This window comes from Colletotrichum karsti (assembly GCF_011947395.1).
Source record: "Colletotrichum karsti strain CkLH20 chromosome Unknown Scaffold25, whole genome shotgun sequence".
NCBI lineage: Eukaryota > Fungi > Ascomycota > Sordariomycetes > Glomerellales > Glomerellaceae > Colletotrichum > Colletotrichum karsti.
The window spans coordinates 480715-497988 of NW_024065925.1; the positions used below are offsets into that span (position 1 = coordinate 480715).

The 17274-nt window shown below is 53.7% G+C and overlaps 5 protein-coding genes across 5 annotated transcripts; 3 read left to right on the forward strand and 2 right to left on the reverse strand.

The window, feature by feature from the left end:
• Positions 1–406: 406 nt before the first annotated feature.
• Positions 407–3658, forward strand: CkaCkLH20_07859 (major facilitator superfamily transporter; the record flags this gene model as incomplete). The annotated part of the gene is made up of 5 exons (XM_038890575.1): positions 407–682; positions 764–2016; positions 2674–3125; positions 3186–3397; positions 3473–3658. The coding sequence occupies 5 exons, from the start codon at positions 407–409 to the stop codon at positions 3656–3658; spliced, it is 2379 nt and encodes a 792-aa protein (XP_038744183.1).
• A 67-nt stretch (positions 3659–3725) lies between these two features.
• CkaCkLH20_07860 (LysM domain-containing protein) lies at positions 3726–5942 on the reverse strand (the record flags this gene model as incomplete). Its single annotated transcript, XM_038890576.1, has 4 exons — positions 3726–4608; positions 4669–4794; positions 4871–5815; positions 5899–5942. The coding sequence occupies 4 exons, from the start codon at positions 5940–5942 to the stop codon at positions 3726–3728; spliced, it is 1998 nt and encodes a 665-aa protein (XP_038744184.1).
• Positions 5943–11662: 5720 nt separating this feature from the next.
• On the forward strand, positions 11663–12988 carry CkaCkLH20_07861 (uncharacterized protein; the record flags this gene model as incomplete). The annotated part of the gene is made up of 2 exons (XM_038890577.1): positions 11663–12414; positions 12469–12988. 2 exons carry the CDS (start codon positions 11663–11665, stop codon positions 12986–12988), a joined length of 1272 nt encoding a protein of 423 aa, XP_038744185.1.
• A 577-nt stretch (positions 12989–13565) lies between these two features.
• CkaCkLH20_07862 (uncharacterized protein) lies at positions 13566–14369 on the forward strand (the record flags this gene model as incomplete). Its single annotated transcript, XM_038890578.1, has 1 exon — positions 13566–14369. One exon carries the CDS (start codon positions 13566–13568, stop codon positions 14367–14369), a length of 804 nt encoding a protein of 267 aa, XP_038744186.1.
• A 370-nt stretch (positions 14370–14739) lies between these two features.
• On the reverse strand, positions 14740–16478 carry CkaCkLH20_07863 (cytochrome P450; the record flags this gene model as incomplete). Its single annotated transcript, XM_038890579.1, has 4 exons — positions 14740–14874; positions 14925–15926; positions 16012–16211; positions 16271–16478. The coding sequence occupies 4 exons, from the start codon at positions 16476–16478 to the stop codon at positions 14740–14742; spliced, it is 1545 nt and encodes a 514-aa protein (XP_038744187.1).
• Positions 16479–17274: the final 796 nt, after the last annotated feature.

Genomic DNA, 17274 nt, shown 5'->3' on the forward strand with positions numbered 1-17274 from the left:
ACACCCCAATGATACGGTTAGCGTAAGCGCTCCACACCAAGCGACGGCCCCCTTGTCAGGACGGCTGCCACCAACGTATGCGAGCAAGCTGCAGCACCAAGACGAGGGGTTGGTGTTGTTTGCCCAATCCGACGGCGATCTTTCCTCGAGCAACGTGCTGCCATGCGGCAGAACGGGGTTTTAGGCCTTGTCAATCCTTGCCAGCCGCCGCACTCGAACGGACGTCATCTTCGCCAGTTGTACTGTAGCCAAGTTCGGTAACAGATAAAGATAAGAAAGACGATGCGGGGTCACATATGAGATGGAAGTGCCCAGAAATAGGCCGTATATCTTCTTATCCAGCCTCGTTCTCTTTGGATTCCGTCGCAAGAATTCTCACACTTGAAAGAGTCAATCAGTGATGAACATGGAACACCCTAACGTCACCAAGAGAACGTCGAAATCACCGGCTACAGGAAACGCCGAAGCAGCTGCCATCCACGCTACGTGTGATCCTAGTAAGCTTGGTGACATCGAAAACGGGCCGGGCGACAATAGACATGGCATCGATACCCGTGCTATCCACGTCGGAGTCGACGCTTCATACGAGAAGAAGGTTGCCATCATGAACGAAGCACTCATCGACATAGGTATGGGGTCATTCCAGTGGAAAGTCTTCGCCATGACCGGTTTCGGCTGGTTCGTTGACAATGTACGGTGTTCAAATTCCTTCTTTCCAAAAGTTCACAATTGGTTTTCTGATTTCTTAATAACCGACTTTGAGCAGTTCTGGATGCAAGCCATCACAATCATCAGCGCCCCAGTCCGCAACGAGTTCGCAGTCGAGCGCATCGCCTTTCTCACAGTAGCCAAGTACGTCGGCCTCGTAATCGGCGCGACCGCCTGGCCCATGACGGCAGACTTCATCGGCAGGAAGCTCGCTTTCAACGTCACGCTCCTCATCTCATCGATCTCCGGTCTGGTCGGGGCAGGCGCCCCAAACTTCGTCGCCATCGCGACCTTTTGCGCCTTCATTGGACTGGGCACGGGCGGGAACCAGCCGGTCGACAGCGCCATCTTCCTTGAATTCATCCCAGCGACGCACCAGTACCTCCTGACGATGCAGTCTGCGTTTTGGTCGCTGGGCCAAGCCGTCGCCGCGCTCATCGCCTGGCCCCTGATCGCGAACTTCTCCTGTCCGTCGGGTTCGCCGGCTGGACAGTGCCGGTACGAGGATAACCTCGGATGGAGATACACCTACTGGGCTTTTGGCGGACTGACTCTGGTTATGTACCTGTTGCGTCTCTGTTTCCGGGTTTATGAGACGCCCAAGTACCTCCTTGGAAGGGGGCTCGACAGAGAGGCGGTCGAAGTGGTTCAGAAGATTGCTGCGAGGAACGGGGGTTCGACTTGGCTCAGTCTCGAACATTTCCAAACCATCGACGCCGAGTTACAAGTAGGGAACGATGATACCTCCCGAAGCGCACCAACCATCGACAATCGGGGTGTGCTGCGGCGACATCTGGAGACCTTCAAGCCTGAGAAGATTCTAACCCTCTTCTCGACACCGCGGTCTGCGCTCTCGACCACTCTTGTCTTATTCCTATGGTGCTCCATCGGCATGGCGTTTCCGCTGTACAACTCATTTATTCCTATCTTTCTGGAGAACAAGGGGGCGAGCCAGGGCGACTCCTCGCTGTCGACCACGTACCGCAACTACGCGATCCAAGCCGTGTGCGGTATCCCGGCGTCGATCCTCGGCGGTTTCATGGTCGACATGAGACGCATCGGTCGGAAAGGCACCGGGACGTTCGCCTGCCTCGGAACAGGAGTATTCTTGTTTCTCTTCACGAAAGCGACCACACCGGCTGGGGTCACGGGCTTCACATGCGCCATCGCCTTCTTCCAGAACCTCGTCTACGGGCTTCTCTACTCGTATACCCCAGAGCTATTTCCTGCGCCGGTTCGAGGTTCCGCGAATGGCCTTGTGGCTTTGTTCAATCGCATGAGCGGGCTGATGGCGCCCATCATTGCGGCGTATGTTGGGATTGATACCGACTTGCCGGTGTGGATCTCTGCTGCGTTGTTTGTGGTTGCCGGGTTTGTGTTTCTGGTGTTGCCGTACGAGACTCGCGGTAGGGCGGCAGCATGAGTGCGATAACAAGAGGTCAGGTGTCTTTTTGGTCAGAACATTCATATTGTGACGATTGTAGGACGGAAAGCCGTTCTGCAAGGTTCATCGTCGGCCGGTCTCAAATCGCAGGCTACCAACATACTCATGAGCCGCTCACTGGGGCCCACGACTACAGCCAATCAAATACAACTGTGAAACCAGGATGAAATTTTCTCTGCTACTGTTGAATTTTGACGAATGTGAGTATAATATTACTTGAATAGGCGTGGGAAAAACTAATCCAGTAATACCAAGAAGTTGAGTGAAGTCGGAATTGAGATTGAGGAGCACTGCGGGGGTTAAAGCTTCACACCAACACTCCTGCAAGGGTCACAAAACAAAGCGGAGCAGCCTGTTTAGAAGCAGTCAATTGAAATGTCAGGGTTCCATAGCACTAATACAAATAACCGGGATACCCCCCTCTCACTCGAAGGCTTTCTTCCCTCTTCATGTCACCCAACATCTGCCACCGTCGACCTCTCACGTCTGCGTCTCGACAAACAGTACTCAATGGCTACTAGTAACGGGGCTGACAGAACCTCGCTCGAGGATTTCGCCTACAACCAACATGAACTCGTCTCGCTCATCAAGAGATACTACGAGCTCCTCGTGGAGATGGCATACTTCGAGACAGAAGATGTCCGTTGGCCTCACGAGCCAGCAGGGTGGTCCGATTCTGAACTCGACGTGGACTCGCTTCGCTTGCTGGGTCGCAACGAGACGGTGATCGACTTGCTACGACATCTCCCGTATCCACGCGAAGACCGCACCGAGATTCACAGCTGGGCCATGGCTATATCCTATTTACGCGAGCACTGGCGACCCGAGGAGTACGGTCAGCCCGGATGGCACCAGAAGGACCTATGCATGCTCGGATTGGCTCCCTACGATGGGCATACGCCCCCGAATTTCATTTGTCTCACGCAGGACGGGTCGACGGTAGGCATCTGGTGGGTTATCGATACACAGCGAGGTCAGATCCCTAGCCCTCTATTCTGTGCCTGTTCATTGACATTTTCTCTCGATTCTTCAGGATGCATCTACCCACACGGAGGTTCTTACATGCTATTCGGAGACGAGCCTCCCGAGGCAGAGGAGCAATGGTGGCTTCATGCGAAAGCTGTGACATTTGCCGAATTCTTCAACAAAGTCATCAACGACTTGTCGTCATTGGAACTCGTCCCTCTGCCAGCAACCGAAAATCACCCAGCAGGGGTCGCCAATCATCAGAGGGAGGATGCACAAGTGAGTTTCTCCAGCGGCCATTGGCAGTCACCACCGGCCTGTGCAAAATCTTGCGGATCTCCTAACGTATTGTAGGCTATGAGAGATTTGTACAGAGAGTATGGTTGGCCGCACGCTTTTCGCAGAGAAGAGTTTCGTCAAGCTGCAGTTCCCGCTCGTCTGACTGCTTTACGCGAGATGTTTCCCCACTCGGACTCGGAGATGGACCCGGCTGAGATAGAGGCACTGGAGAATGAGGCTCGCGAATCCGGACACCAGTGATATCTTGTTACTCAAAGTTAGATATACGCTGATATACATCTTCTTCCGAGTCCGAGCCACTGCTCACTCAACTCGTAGCAATACAATAAAAGTAGTTCGGCCATATCTGTGTCCCGCAGTTCTCCCCTTGAGGCCCGAGTACCGGGTTCAAGGCAAACAGCACCGACATGTCAATACCGTTGTCGTTCGCGAGCTGCCAGCAAGACGCTCCAGCCAGAGCCTGGACGAACTTGGAGCAGTTCGCGGGGATTCCGGCCTGCGTCGCTGTCGGCTTCGCTGGAGCAGTCGTCGTTGCTGGCGGTGCCGCCGCACTCGTTGGTGAACCTCCAGATTCAGAGGAGACCCCGACGCAGTAGTAGTAGTCCGGCCAGATCTTGGTGCCACAATTCTCACCAGCAGCACCGAGGACTGGGTTGTACTGATAAAAGAGCGAGGTATCGATGCCCGCGTCTGTAGCGAGCTGCCAGCAACCACTGCCCGAAACGGCCTGGACCCATTTGTTGCAGGTGGAAATGGTTCCTTCGTGCTGGGGCGTTGGCTTAGGTACAGATGGAGATGTCGAGGTCGCGGCGGGAGCGCTCTGCGTAGTCGTGGGGTTCGGGGTGCCAGTGCCGTCTCCTTTGGTCCCGACGCAGTAGTAATAGCCAAGCCAGATCTGTGAGGTGCAGTGTTCTCCGCTTGCACCGAGGACCGGGTTCAGCTCGAAGAGTCGGTTCTGGGTGATTTGGGCGTCGTTTGCAATCTTCCAGCACGACGCTGTGGTGATCTCTGCCTTGATATAACGGCTGCAGTCGGCCGCGATGCCCTCCTGGACGCGGTCTGCTGGGACAGTGGAAGGATCATCAATGATGGGGAGAAGTTCAGTGCTGCCAGGTCCGCCTCGAATTGGCCCGTTGCTGTTCTCGGGTAGATCTTCATCAGCGGGCTTGACCCAAGAACCACCAGGTCGCCTGATAAGAGCAGAAGCGTTAGTTATGAGCCCGGTTATCTCGAGACATCCATGTACTCACGAAATACATATGTACTGGCTTTCGGTCAGGAAGTCGCACGCGCCCATAATGTTTGGATTCCACGACATGAGTTGCGTGACAGTGACGGGCTGCGTCGTGTTCGAGATGGCGTCAGCAATGGATGTGCTGTAGGGAAAGTCCGATGTCAGCAGTCCAAAATCTGAACATGAACATCTATTACATCCCGCTCGCACGTACGTACCATGTATCACCGGCGTTGACTCGTAGAAGCTCGCAGGCTTCAGGCACGCAGACAAAGTCAAATGAGTAGCAGTCCTCAGCGTTTGTCTCAAACATGAGCTGACCCGTCGCCACATTGTACGTCTCGGCCAGGACGTTGCAAGCATCGATGCCCTCTCCGCTGGCAGGCCGGACGTCAACGGCACGTGCTGTGCAGTTGGTCGGCACAAATGGCTCCTGCTCGGGCAGGGGCTCCGCGTTGTTCATGTCAAGCACCTCTTCCGGAAGCTCCACATCAAAACCAGGATGGTCGTCAGGCCCAGGGTTCCAAGGGTCGGTATCAACTTCTGGGGTACTGGTAGGCTCAGGAGCAGTCTCGTTGAACTCAGAAGCAAAAGGGTACACTGCAACAGCACGCGTTGCCAAAGGTCCCACGCTTGTCTGGCAGACTGACTGGATGTCTTGGAACTCGGCTACTAGGTAGTCGGAATGGTCAGTGTTTGGGAGGAACTCGGAGGTGACTCTGCGGTAAAGCAAGTTCAAGAAGCACTCTGAGCAGAGGAGATCGTCCTCGTACAAGCTCGAGATGCGACTATTCTCACTAGATACGTTGGCGGGGTTGATGCACCAGGGGTCGGTTGGGTTCGCAGCGCAGTCGACTTGCACGACATCCGAACCGGTCCAGTTGTAAGAGTGAGGTAGACACCACTGCTCCTTTGTGTCTCGCAAACAGGCAATTTCCATGCCCTCTACAAACCGTAGGCTCAAGGTCTCGGCCGGAACAGCACGGTCACCCACGACAAGCCAGTCCCCTGAGCAGGCGGAGGATACGGCTTCCGTCCAGGAACGGGCACTTGATGTGCAATCGGGAACGCACAACGTGGCGGCATCTTGTTCGGTCCAATAAATATCGTCAACGTTGACAGTCCACTTGAAAATATCTTCGTCGCAAGGGAGTGTTGTGTTCCTAGTGTTTGAATATGGAAGCGTCAGTCTGGAAGACTTCTTGCGCAATGGATGATAGAAGGTCTCTGTCGAAAAAGCACTCACAAAGCCGCGAGACAGGTTTCGCTGATACCTAGCATCTCTGCCATAGGCTGGGATTGAATGAGCGGATACAGTTGGAAACCCAACTTGCCTAGGGCCACGGGCAAGAATGCCACACAGGCAAGAACATGATGAGAAGACAACATGGCCGCAAACAAAAGAGTGTAGTTTGCGAGCTATGATGGGGTGCAACTCATCTCCAACGCCGTATCCGAGCTGAATGATAGTCCTTTTATGAGCATGTCAACGAGGACAGCTATCTAGCAGTGAAAAGTCTCCGCCCATTCAGTTGGACTAACAAGATTCATGTCCAAAGGGCTAGACGGGCCGGTGTAGTGAACCAAAGTCCCTTTTATGCCGAATGTTGGCGTTTGCCAAATATGGCAGGTGGGTGGCATCGCACATGGATCAGGAACTCAGCGCCGAGGCATTTTTCAGGAGGCTCTTCCAGACTTGATATTTTCAGTCGAACGTGATGAGTATGGCACCACTTTGTCACATTTAACGGAACGGTCCCATGCAGATTTAGACCTGCAGCACATCTTCTTGCATGAAGCCGGGCCCAGCCAATACTATGTACGCGGTTGAGATCCTGATGCGACTCTGTGTTGGTTCGAACCCCGGCGAACATGTCAGGAACGGTGCTTAACCGACTTAACCTAGCGGATCGTTGTGCCTTATTGTTCCATCGCGCTGCAGGGTTTAATCTCGGGGTTGGCGATATTTCGGCCATGAGGCTCCGAGAGGCAACATGGAATCATTGATGCCATGAGCCGATTTTCCCCTATCAATAATGCATTGAACCCCTACCTTCTGCTACCCAAATGACTTGAGCCTCCTTGGCGCATAGCCAAGTCGGACAGCGGCTTGCGAACTTGTTCTGGGTTCAAAGCTCGATACCTTTCTTTTTTGGTACTTGGGCCTGGTGACTTAAGTAGTCATGACCATCCAGACCATGAATAACCTGTTCATGATGTCATTTGCAAGACATTTCTTCCGGTCGTTTGTTGAAACCACGCTCATTTCTGAATCTTTGCCGGCTCCTTCGTAGCCATGCAACTTTCACTCGCTTCTTGGACCTCGTTGGTCCTGTCCATTCTTCCTTGTCAAGTTGTTGCAGAAAATTATTTTGCTCTGAACTCTGCATACGGGCTCTTGACAAACACTATCGCGGCTGAAGATCTTGAACTTCCCGTGGGTACATGCAACGCCAACACCCCTTGCGTGAATGGTGCTTGCTGCAGCGGCGTATGTCTCTACTCTTCTTCCTTTTTTCTGTGACATTGATGCCAGCATCTGAGATGATCTTCAGACTTTTCTAACTTGTGTATCTTCTCCTGAATCAGAAAACTGGCCTTTGTGGGTATTCTCCTGCGGAGTGTGGCGCAGATTGCACTTCAAACTGCCTTGCTAAGGCAGAGTGCGGTCAATACGGAAAGCCTGGTAAACAAAGCTGTCCCCTCGGGGTCTGCTGTTCCAAGTTTGGGTAAGTCCTTGGTACTCGCAGCCAGCCACAAGTGTTTACTGACCGTCTTTCGTATATAGGTTTTGCGGTTCGACATCAGAGTTCTGTGACGCTGAGTGCCAGAAAGACTTCGGTGGCTGCGGCGACGTCAATCGACCCTCGTGCAGCAAAGATGGTGGCAGCATCAACAAGCGATCCATCGGTTACTACGAGTCTTGGGCCAACACCAGAGCTTGCAGTGCTGTCTCGCCAGAGGATCTCAATCTGGATGGCCTAACGCACATCAACTTTGCGTTTGTCTTCTTCGACCCTTCTACGTTCCAGATCATTCCTATGGACCAGAATGCCGGCACTCTGCTACACCGCTTCACCAAGCTCAAGGAGAAGCGAGCAGGCTTGGAGACTTGGGTCAGCGTTGGTGGCTGGTCGTTCAACGATCGTAAGTGGCTTTCATGTGTTGATGCACTCGCACATGCGATTGGGAAACTTCGAACGCCCAAGCTTTCTTTGGCATGATCTGATTGAAGAAACACGTTATAACATTGTTTTTAAAACAGCCGGCCCATACCAAAAAGCTTTCAGCACCATGGCTTCGACCGCTGCCAACAGGAAAATGTTTATCGACGGCCTGATCAAGTTCATGGACACATACGGCTTCACGGGCATGGATTTGGACTGGGAATATCCAACAGCCGGTAAGCTGATCTTCCAAATGCCTTCTTCATTCGTTATTTCAGTGACTTACATAGTAACAAAAACACAGAGGACAGAGGTGGCGCCGCAGACGACACTGCCAACTTCGTTCTTCTCTGCAAGGACATCAAGCAGGCGTTCGGCACGAAATACGGATACTCGATCACTCTTCCAGCTTCATACTGGTATCTTCAGCACTTTGATCTCGCAGGAATGCAGCCCTACGTCGATTGGTTCAACATCATGTCTTATGACATTCACGGCGTGTGGGATGCCGCTTCGAAATTCGTCGGCCCGTACGTAGCTCCACACACTAACCTCACGGAGATTGATCTCGGCCTGGATCTACTTTGGCGTGCCGGTCTCAAACCAGAAAAGGTCGTTCTTGGTCAAGGATGTAAGCATTCAGGCTCTCGACGCCATTGTTGAGGCTCCGTGTTATGTGCTCAAACATCTAACGTGGAGAATGAAACTAGACTATGGCCGATCCTTCACCCTCAAGGACTCCAGCTGCAGCAAGCCCAACGGCGTTTGTCAGTTTTCGGGCGGCGCAAAAGAGGGACCTTGTTCCAAAGCGTCTGGTATTCTGACCCTGCAAGAAATTTTCGACATCATTGAGGAGAAGGCTCTGTCGCCCGTCTTGGACGAGACAGCGGGTGTCAAGTGTAAGCAAAACGCTCCGCTCTCTACTTACACATGGGGGTTCTAATCTGATTATGATTGTAATAGGGATTCATTGGGATAACGATCGATGGGTGTCATATGACGACGCTGAGACTCTTATGATGAAGAAGGCATTTGCAAACTCTCGATGCTTAGGTGAGCGAACTTCTGGGTGTTTTGCATGGCATGGACACGCGTACCATACCTATTGCGAAGAATCAGGCTAATCATCTCAGGTGGATCCATGATCTGGGCGTTGGACCAGGTCGACCAGAAAAGCAAGAGCTTGCAATACCCGGAAGATTGGACGGAGGAAGAGATCTCCATGTCTGAAGATTTGATCTCGGATGAAAGCGTCAAGGGCGTTTGCTACACGACCAAGTGCGGCGAGACTTGTCGAAAGGGTGATCATGAAGCAGCCCAGATGAACGGACAACCTGGTTCTCTGTCGACAATGGACCGGTGCCCCAAGGATAAGTTCCGACGACTTTGCTGCAACAAGGGCACCACCATGGGCAAGTGCCGCTGGAGAGGATATCGAGGTCTCGGTTTGTCATGTATGGGTGGATGTGCCGATCTTGAGACCCAAGTCACGCAGAACACCAATCATCATAGTGACAAGGAGGACCAGACTTGTAGTGGAGGACTCCAGAGCTTTTGCTGTGCTGGCTTCATGCCACCTATCAGCAAGGAACAAGTGCAGAAGAAGATCAAGGACGAAGCAGCTGATGCTGCCATTGCTGCTGCGGAAGCCTTGGCTCTTGAGATTGCTGCGAGGGCGTTCTGTCGAATCGCCATTACCGCGGCTCTCACACCCCTCACTTTCATACCTGTCATCGGTGAGTATTTGACGCTGCCTATAGGCAGCACTTTTCGCTCGAGACGAGGCGCCTCGACTCCCGCTTCCCCGAGTACTGCTAACAATAATCCTAGGCTGGATCATCCGTCTCGCTGTACAAGCTGCCGTCCCTGCTCTGGCCAATCTCTGCGCCAAGGGAATTGCCAAAGCAGGCAAGTCGGTCTTCAAGTTCCAAGGCAAAGACTACGACGTGAAGCTCGACAAGCCTCTCACGAAGAAGACCGATCGCGGCGATCGAGGCAAGTCCGACAAGCCAGACGAAAAGGCTGGTCACTGCGACCGTGCCAATAAGAATCTTGCCAAGCGGCAGCTCCGCGATAACAAAAAGACGGTGACCAAGACGATTCCTGTGCGCCAGACTGTGGTCAAGGTGTGCAACGGCAATCGGTATCCTCAGGCGTGTCTTCATTATTCGTCCGTTGTCTCGAGAAACGCTTTGGATCTCATACCTTGCGTAGAGAAGGGCGCAGAGCCGAAACGTCCCGTTGTCATAAAGTACGACGGGGACCATCACACTAAATGGATGAAAGGGTGGATGCAGCAGGCCAACTTGAACTGTCAGAGGGACGAGTTTCCCCCAGCTTCTGTCTGGCAGGACCGGGACATGAATCAATGGATCCGCCTCATCCCCGGAAGCGAGAACATTTCCGCTGGTCAGCTGTTCAGGGGCGTCTGCCCAGACAAGTATAAGAAGTCACCAGAGGAAGGGCTACGAGAACTACCCCCGACACCCCCCAAGCAAGGCGACTGTCGCAAATATCGCAATTTCGAGGTGACTGTCACCGCGACAAGAAATTACCTCAAGATGAAGTTCATCAACATGCCGAACCTCCCCGACGACGGAATCCCCGCCAACCCTTGCTATCCTAAGATTCTCGTCGACGACCCAGGCTTTGCCCTCTTGATCGACGACGCCTGGTACAGGGAGAATCCGTCAAAGGGGGGGTGGAGGCGTCTGTACAAGAACCAGCCGAGTCCGAACGTCATTGGAGACAAGGTTTCCCGACCAGGTTATGAGAAGAGAGACTATGGAGATGCCGACGACTTCACAGCTGGTGGGTTTGATCCTGACCAGGTGTTGGTTGAGGAAGGCAACTCCACCCGCAAGGCAACCGACGATGAGTTGCTTAACGAACTAGGCTTCTTGCGATGTGAGAACGGCGACTGCAGTAGTAAGCTGGAGGAGTTGGGGATCCATTCTGCGCCGTACGTCGGTCTCACTCCGACTGTGCTCCCTTCTGTTTCTGCGTTTGCCACGGTTGTGGATGCAGTGCCTACGTCGCTTGCCAACGCGTTGGACTCGGCAACTGCGATACAAGAAGAGATCAGGGCTTTGGTCACTCCGCCTGCAAAGCTCGAGTAAACAAGCGCATGCAGAGTATGATCGCGGGTGTCAGTACCGGGGCGGGGGCCATGGTCATACGATGAGAGGGTTTTTGGGGTTCGGTCCGTACTCATTCTTGCATATAGTCAATTGTTGCTTCATTTGTGATAAAATGTCTTCGCTCATCTAGTTGCGGGTGCACTCATTCACGTTCTCGTCGGGTACTCAATTGGTTAGCGCTCACAGTCTGTGTCTCTTTTGAGGAGTATCTAATTTGGATGACAGTTGGATGATCCCATCATTTCTTCTGTCCCGCTCTCTGTCTATGAGCTATTCTATATGTTTTGTGCTGTATCATTAAGAGAATTTTGCTGTTGAGCGGTTCTTCATATGGTGTTGCTAGCTCTATCACAGCACACGGGACTCAGATTGTGAAATGAAAGTGAGGTCTTGGTTCAACTCCACGATCCAGCTTGGACCCTGGAGCACTTAAGTTCCATGCAATATGATAGAAGCTTTGACTACGGGAGGTAACATGTCGCTAGCGCCAATTCTCAATGGTCGGTTTTCATTTTAAAGTGCGCAACAAGCTCAAGACTTATAAGCCCCTCACGGACCTTGCTGCGGAGATCTTGAAACGCTTGCTTGAAACATCACGAACACCAACCCGGGGCCCTCCCGAGTCTTTAACCCATTCCTCGGGAGGGACATCAGATCTTCTACTGTTCTCATTCCATCAATCACAGTTCACGTCCTTTTCATCATGAGATTGTACGTAGTGCTCGCCTCATGGGCCTCTCTCGCCCTCGCCGGCAGACAAGGCCTCAAAGCTCAAGTTCCGATCCTCGATCTGTGTGCGGCCAGCCCGCTGTTCCCCGACTACCAGCTCGCCTGTGGCAAAGGCTCCGTCTGGGCCGCGGACTCGGGCATTCCACATGGCATCGCCAACAATCGGACCAGTAAGCCGCCAAAGAAAGAAATCTGGCGTTCGGACGAAGGGTGGCATGGCCCTCACTCTTGCGCCGGGGCGTACTGCGCGTATTCGCGACCGTCGTTCGCCAACGGCCGCGGTATCGTACTCGTGAGCACGGCGTTCAATGCCGAGGAGGCCTCGCACCTGTCCGCTTTCACCCAGCCGTCGAATGATAAGGACCAGGGCGACAGCGGCCTCTTCAAGGTCGTTGAGATGCCCGGGAAAGGGCTCGGTCTCGTCGCGAACCAACACATCAAGCGTGGTCAGCGCATCATGGCTCATCCTCCGGCGGTCGTGATTCATCGGCGGTTCATCGACAAGGTGGACCTTGAGAATCAGTACAGGCTTTTAGATATCGCCGTCGCTGAACTGCCTGAGCCAACGCGCAAGATCTTCATGGAGCAGATGGGGCAGTCTGGCGGACACAAGGTGCACGACATCATTCACACCAACTCATTTGAAGTGAGGCTGGGAATTAGAGACGGTCATCACTTCGGAAACTATCCTGAGGTTTCGCGGTTTAATCATGACTGCAGGCCAAAGTGAGTATCACCAGGATCCGAAACTGTTGACAAGACATGTCTGACATAGTACAGCGTTGCGTTCTATATTGACTCGGACCTCCGCCACTACACCCATGCTGTGAGAGACATCAAGCCCGGCGAAGAGCTCACCATCAGCTACGTTGACTCTCTCAGCTCTCGAAAGGTCCGCCAAGATCGGGCACATCGCAACTGGGGCTTCGGCTGCACCTGTGAGCAGTGCAGCCTTCCGCCGCCACTGGTCCGCGACTCGGACAACCGTCTGTGGAAGATGTGGCAGATAGAGCAAGACCTCAGTAACTGGAACTCGGTCAACTTCGACGAAGACATGATTGAGACCCTCATAAGCCTCTACCAGCAGGAGAATCTTCACGAATCCAACGGTTACGAGGCTTACAAGTTAGCTGCTTTGAATTACAACGCGCTGAAGAAGCAAGAGAAGGCAGTAGAATATGCGAAGCAGGCCATTGAGCAGTTGCTGTTGGAGAAGGGGCCACAGGCAAAGGATCTTATCGACATGAGGGCGCTTTCACAGGAGCCGACCAGGCATTGGAGCTGGGGGAAACGAACTTGAGAAATGATCAGAATGTTAACGTCGGTGTAACCTGGAATGAGTTTAGCTTTAGCAGTCAGTACGGAATGGAGTCAGCGTTTATGTTTCATGACGTTAAGAAGTTAGTTCACTGATCTTGGTTTGTCTAAGTGAAGTGCTCATGAGCACCTTTTCAACTCCGCTAAGGTATAGAAGCTGTCCCGTCGTCAGCAATCCATGGATGTGAAAGCTGATGGGATGGCCGAAACTGGAAGGCAGCCAAGGGCGAACAAATGTGACTTGCCGATACCGCGACTTTGAGATTGCCTCACAGATCCCATGAACTTGACCTCTCATTGGCGTTTTCGTTCCTTGCTGTACCTCCCAAGTTCCCCTCAGTCGTTCGACAGGGGGTCGGCAACGTGGTCACTAGCAAGGGTGTCCCTGGCGACATCATTCACATACGTTTAATACCAGCAGGTTTCCCTCCTTCACGTAGCATCTGTCAAAGTAAATACAACGAAGAGCACATGTGCATCATGAATTCTTGGGAATCGAGGTTTTCAGCTGTTTCTCTCTCATTGGCGATCGAGTATTATACAAACCAAGCCATCATACAATGTCTCAACCGCGGATTATGAAGGTAGGGGACCAACACCTCCTCGACCCCGAGCAACTCAACAGCCAGTTCCGCGACACCATGAACAAACTCACCCACGAACGGGGCTTCGTCGTGGTACGCACAGCATACGCGGCAGACGACGACGCGGACGCGACAGAATGGTCAGCCGCCCTCCAGAAACTGCGCGCCTGGGCATGTCCCACTGACGACAACGCCGAGATGGACCCGGACACCTTCGCTCTGCCTGTCATAGCCGATCGTGAAACCCTCAACGGCCTCGACTACACTGCCGTCCGCCGCGCGTTTGCCGGCTGGGTGGAGTCATATCTACGACGGACACTCGCGGATGACGACGAAGATGACCCCTGGCCGTCGGACGTAAGACATGACGTGTGCATTGTCGCTGACGGCTCCGCGCTCGCCTCCTTGCGAAATGCACCGGAAAGGCCAAGTGCTGAGTTTATGGATAGGGGGCCATGGGTTGTTGTTCTAGATGCTCAGGACCCGGCCAACGCCCCTTATCGTGGCGGAGGTCCTTACCAAGGTTGGATGCGAGCTGAAGCCAGAGCGCTGAGCCAGCTGGCTGAGGATTTGGATGACAGGACACTGGCTGGAGGACTATGTCCGGTTCGCGAATACGGAGGCCAGATCCCTCTTTACGACGGAACTCCGGCCGGCCGACTTGTTGATCCGCCGGGAGGTGTTGCTGGGAGATATAGGTTCCCTCGTGGGACTCCGAGGGGCGTGGACGGCGCTCAATCCATGCTGGCCGAGATCCAACGGGCCAACGGCGGATTGTAACCAACGAAGAATCAGATGGGAATTGTGAGATACTGAATAAATGGACGTTTTGTGAGTTAGTCGTCTCACTTTTAGTGGTACCTATCTTGCGTCGAGAATACTGAGAATCTGATCCTCTGCGAGTCCTTCCAAACCTGTGCCGCTTCCACGCATATTACCAACCCTTCACGACAGCCCTACATATCAAAACCCCTGCGCAAACGATCCCTCTGCACGTGGCAATCTGTTGGTTTGTTGGTATCAAATCAAATGCAATTCCCACAACAACCTCGTCCCTTAGCATGCATATAACCAATCAACTTAGACACGCGAGCAACCATACGAGTGGGTGACATAAGAGACATAAGACATATTCCAAGCTCCTGGGCCTTCAAACCTTTGACAAGTTCTTCTGCCGCTCAGACGCAAGCACCCACATATCCCTATGCGCAAAGATGCCAGCGAAGTTGGTCTCTTTCCACGGAGTATCGGGCTTGGCAAGACACCAGTCGAAGTTGCGCATCAACTACATCAAAGTCAGCGATAACTCAATCAGAAGCACGCGTGCTACTTTACCTCAAAGACGGTCTTGTTGATCTCCATCATGGCGATGGGCCTACCCAGACACTGGTACTTGCCATACCCGAACACGAGCTCATGCACCTTGTTCATGGTAGCCAGCTTGGCCTCGTCCGTCTCCAGAAGCCAGCGCTCCGGACGAAACTCGTCGGCATCTTCGCCAAACACCGCCTTGCTCAGATGCAGAGGCCACACGGCGTAGTTGACGTTGGTGCCTCCGGGGAGGAAGACGGCCTTGCCGTCAATCACGACCGTGTCGCCTCCGTCCGGGACGCGCTTGGGAACGGAATCGGTGACGGGCGGATGGACGCGCATACCCTCCTTGATCACCGCCTGCAGGTACTCCATCTTCCTGGTCTCGACGTCCGAGATGATACCCGACGCCGTGGAGACCTGCTCGGTGGCGTGGAAGGCGTCGACCTCGGCCTGGAGCTTGGCGTACACACGCGGGTGTGTGAGCAGGTACAGCATCACGACTCGCAGCGAGGCCGCCGTGGTGTCGGACCCCGCGATCATCTGCAGCGTCGTCTCGGTCAGCATCTCCTCCTCGGTCAGGCCGTGCTTGATGAAGGAGGCGATCATGTCCGACTGCTTCTCGGCGTTGCGCGCGAGACGCTCTTTGATGATGGCGCGGCCGTTGGCGATCATCCTCCCGTAACCCGAGGGGTCCGTCTCTTTGGGACCCAGGTAGGGAGAGACGAGGGGGTGTTGGACGAGCTTGTATAGCCCGAAGGCGATGACGAAGGTGAATGCCATGAGGCCGTCTTCGGCGGCTTTAGCAACGTCGTTGGTGTCCGCGTCGGCGAGCACGTCGCCGAAGGGAGCCCCGAAGGCGACGTCGCTTATGACATCAAGCGTGAGAAACTGGACTTTCTGGGAGAGGTCCATTGGTTTCGCCGACGCTTCTGTTGAGAGGTATTTTGAACGGATGAGATGGAGCAGCTCAGCCACATGGGTGTCGATTGAGGCCTCTAGTGCCAGGTTTTCTTTTCCGGAGTACTACAATGACATCCAGTCAATATTTGGTGCAATCTAACCGACGGTACCAACAGGAAGCGAGAGAAAATGAATGGAATCAACTTACACCAGCTGCCATCCGAGATCTCAACTGCTTATGCTTCTCCTCGTCCATCTCGCTGAAAACATGGTCCTTGTCAGGCCGGTGTCGACAAGCGCGGTAGAACCACTCGGTCTTGGTATAAGACGAGCGGATAGCACTCATGTGCAAAAGAAGCTCCGGTGAAGAAGTGACCAGATCATTGGGTCCAACCCGGGCAATTGGTCCTAACGGTGTGTGAGCCCAGCACGGCGGTGGGAGAAAAAAGAAAGCATGAGTTACGTACCGTACTTCCTGCAAACCTCGTCATATTTCAAATGCGACTTGAAGCTCAAGATGGCAAAGGAATGCCACATCTCGAACCAGCCGGTACTGAAGGGCCCTCGGAAAGCCTTGAGGCGATTATACGTCTTGATCTTCTTGCCCACGTAGACAGTAAGCAAGACCCCGACGACAACCCACCGAAAGCCGTACAACTGGGCGAGGAGCGTCATGACTGCCGGCCGTAATTTTTTTTCGCAATGAGACACCAAGCAACGAGGGTGCATAAGAGACAGGAAGCACTGCTGCGTCCTGGGGCCATGGACTCGGGTCGTCACCCCCTACTTGTAATCCCCGTCGCCTACATATTACCATGCCGTGCTCCGAGAGGTGATAACTGAGTGGGAGGAGGCGTTCTCATCACATTTGTGGCTTTTCCGCCCCAATGCCACCCGATACCACTCTCGTGGCATCTGCATGCGGACCACGCCTCGCTTTTCCCGCTAGTCGGGGGTGGAAAACGCGCCATCACACCGGATAGTCCTCCACCATTGCCCGTTGACACCGTGTCGTGCGAGGCCAGAACCCCAGGCCTGTCAAACATGTCAGGACATGCGCACTTTTGTGGTGATGGCGAGAAGGCAGGGCGACTGGGACTGGAACCGGGACACCGCCGGATGCAGCCAAGTGGACGACGGGACAGCGCACTCGAGGGCGAGCGAGAGGTCGCATTTCCCAGATTTTCTAGTTGCGTTAGTCGGGTCGGTACGACGTGCAGTGCATTGCAGGCCGCATGAGATTCACCCAATAGTCGCCGGTATGATTTAGTGCGAAAAAAAAAGGGAACCTCTCTTGGGCCAGCTGCTTACGGGACTAAGAGGCGGGACTAATGCACGGAATCGGCATCACCAGCTCAGCGGGGAGGAGGGGGATATGGAAGCAAAAGTGCCTGATGCTCGTTCGCCTTCGCATTCTCTTGGGAAGAGGAGTTGTCACGGTCGTGCTTGGCGGGAGGGCTCGGTGTGGTGG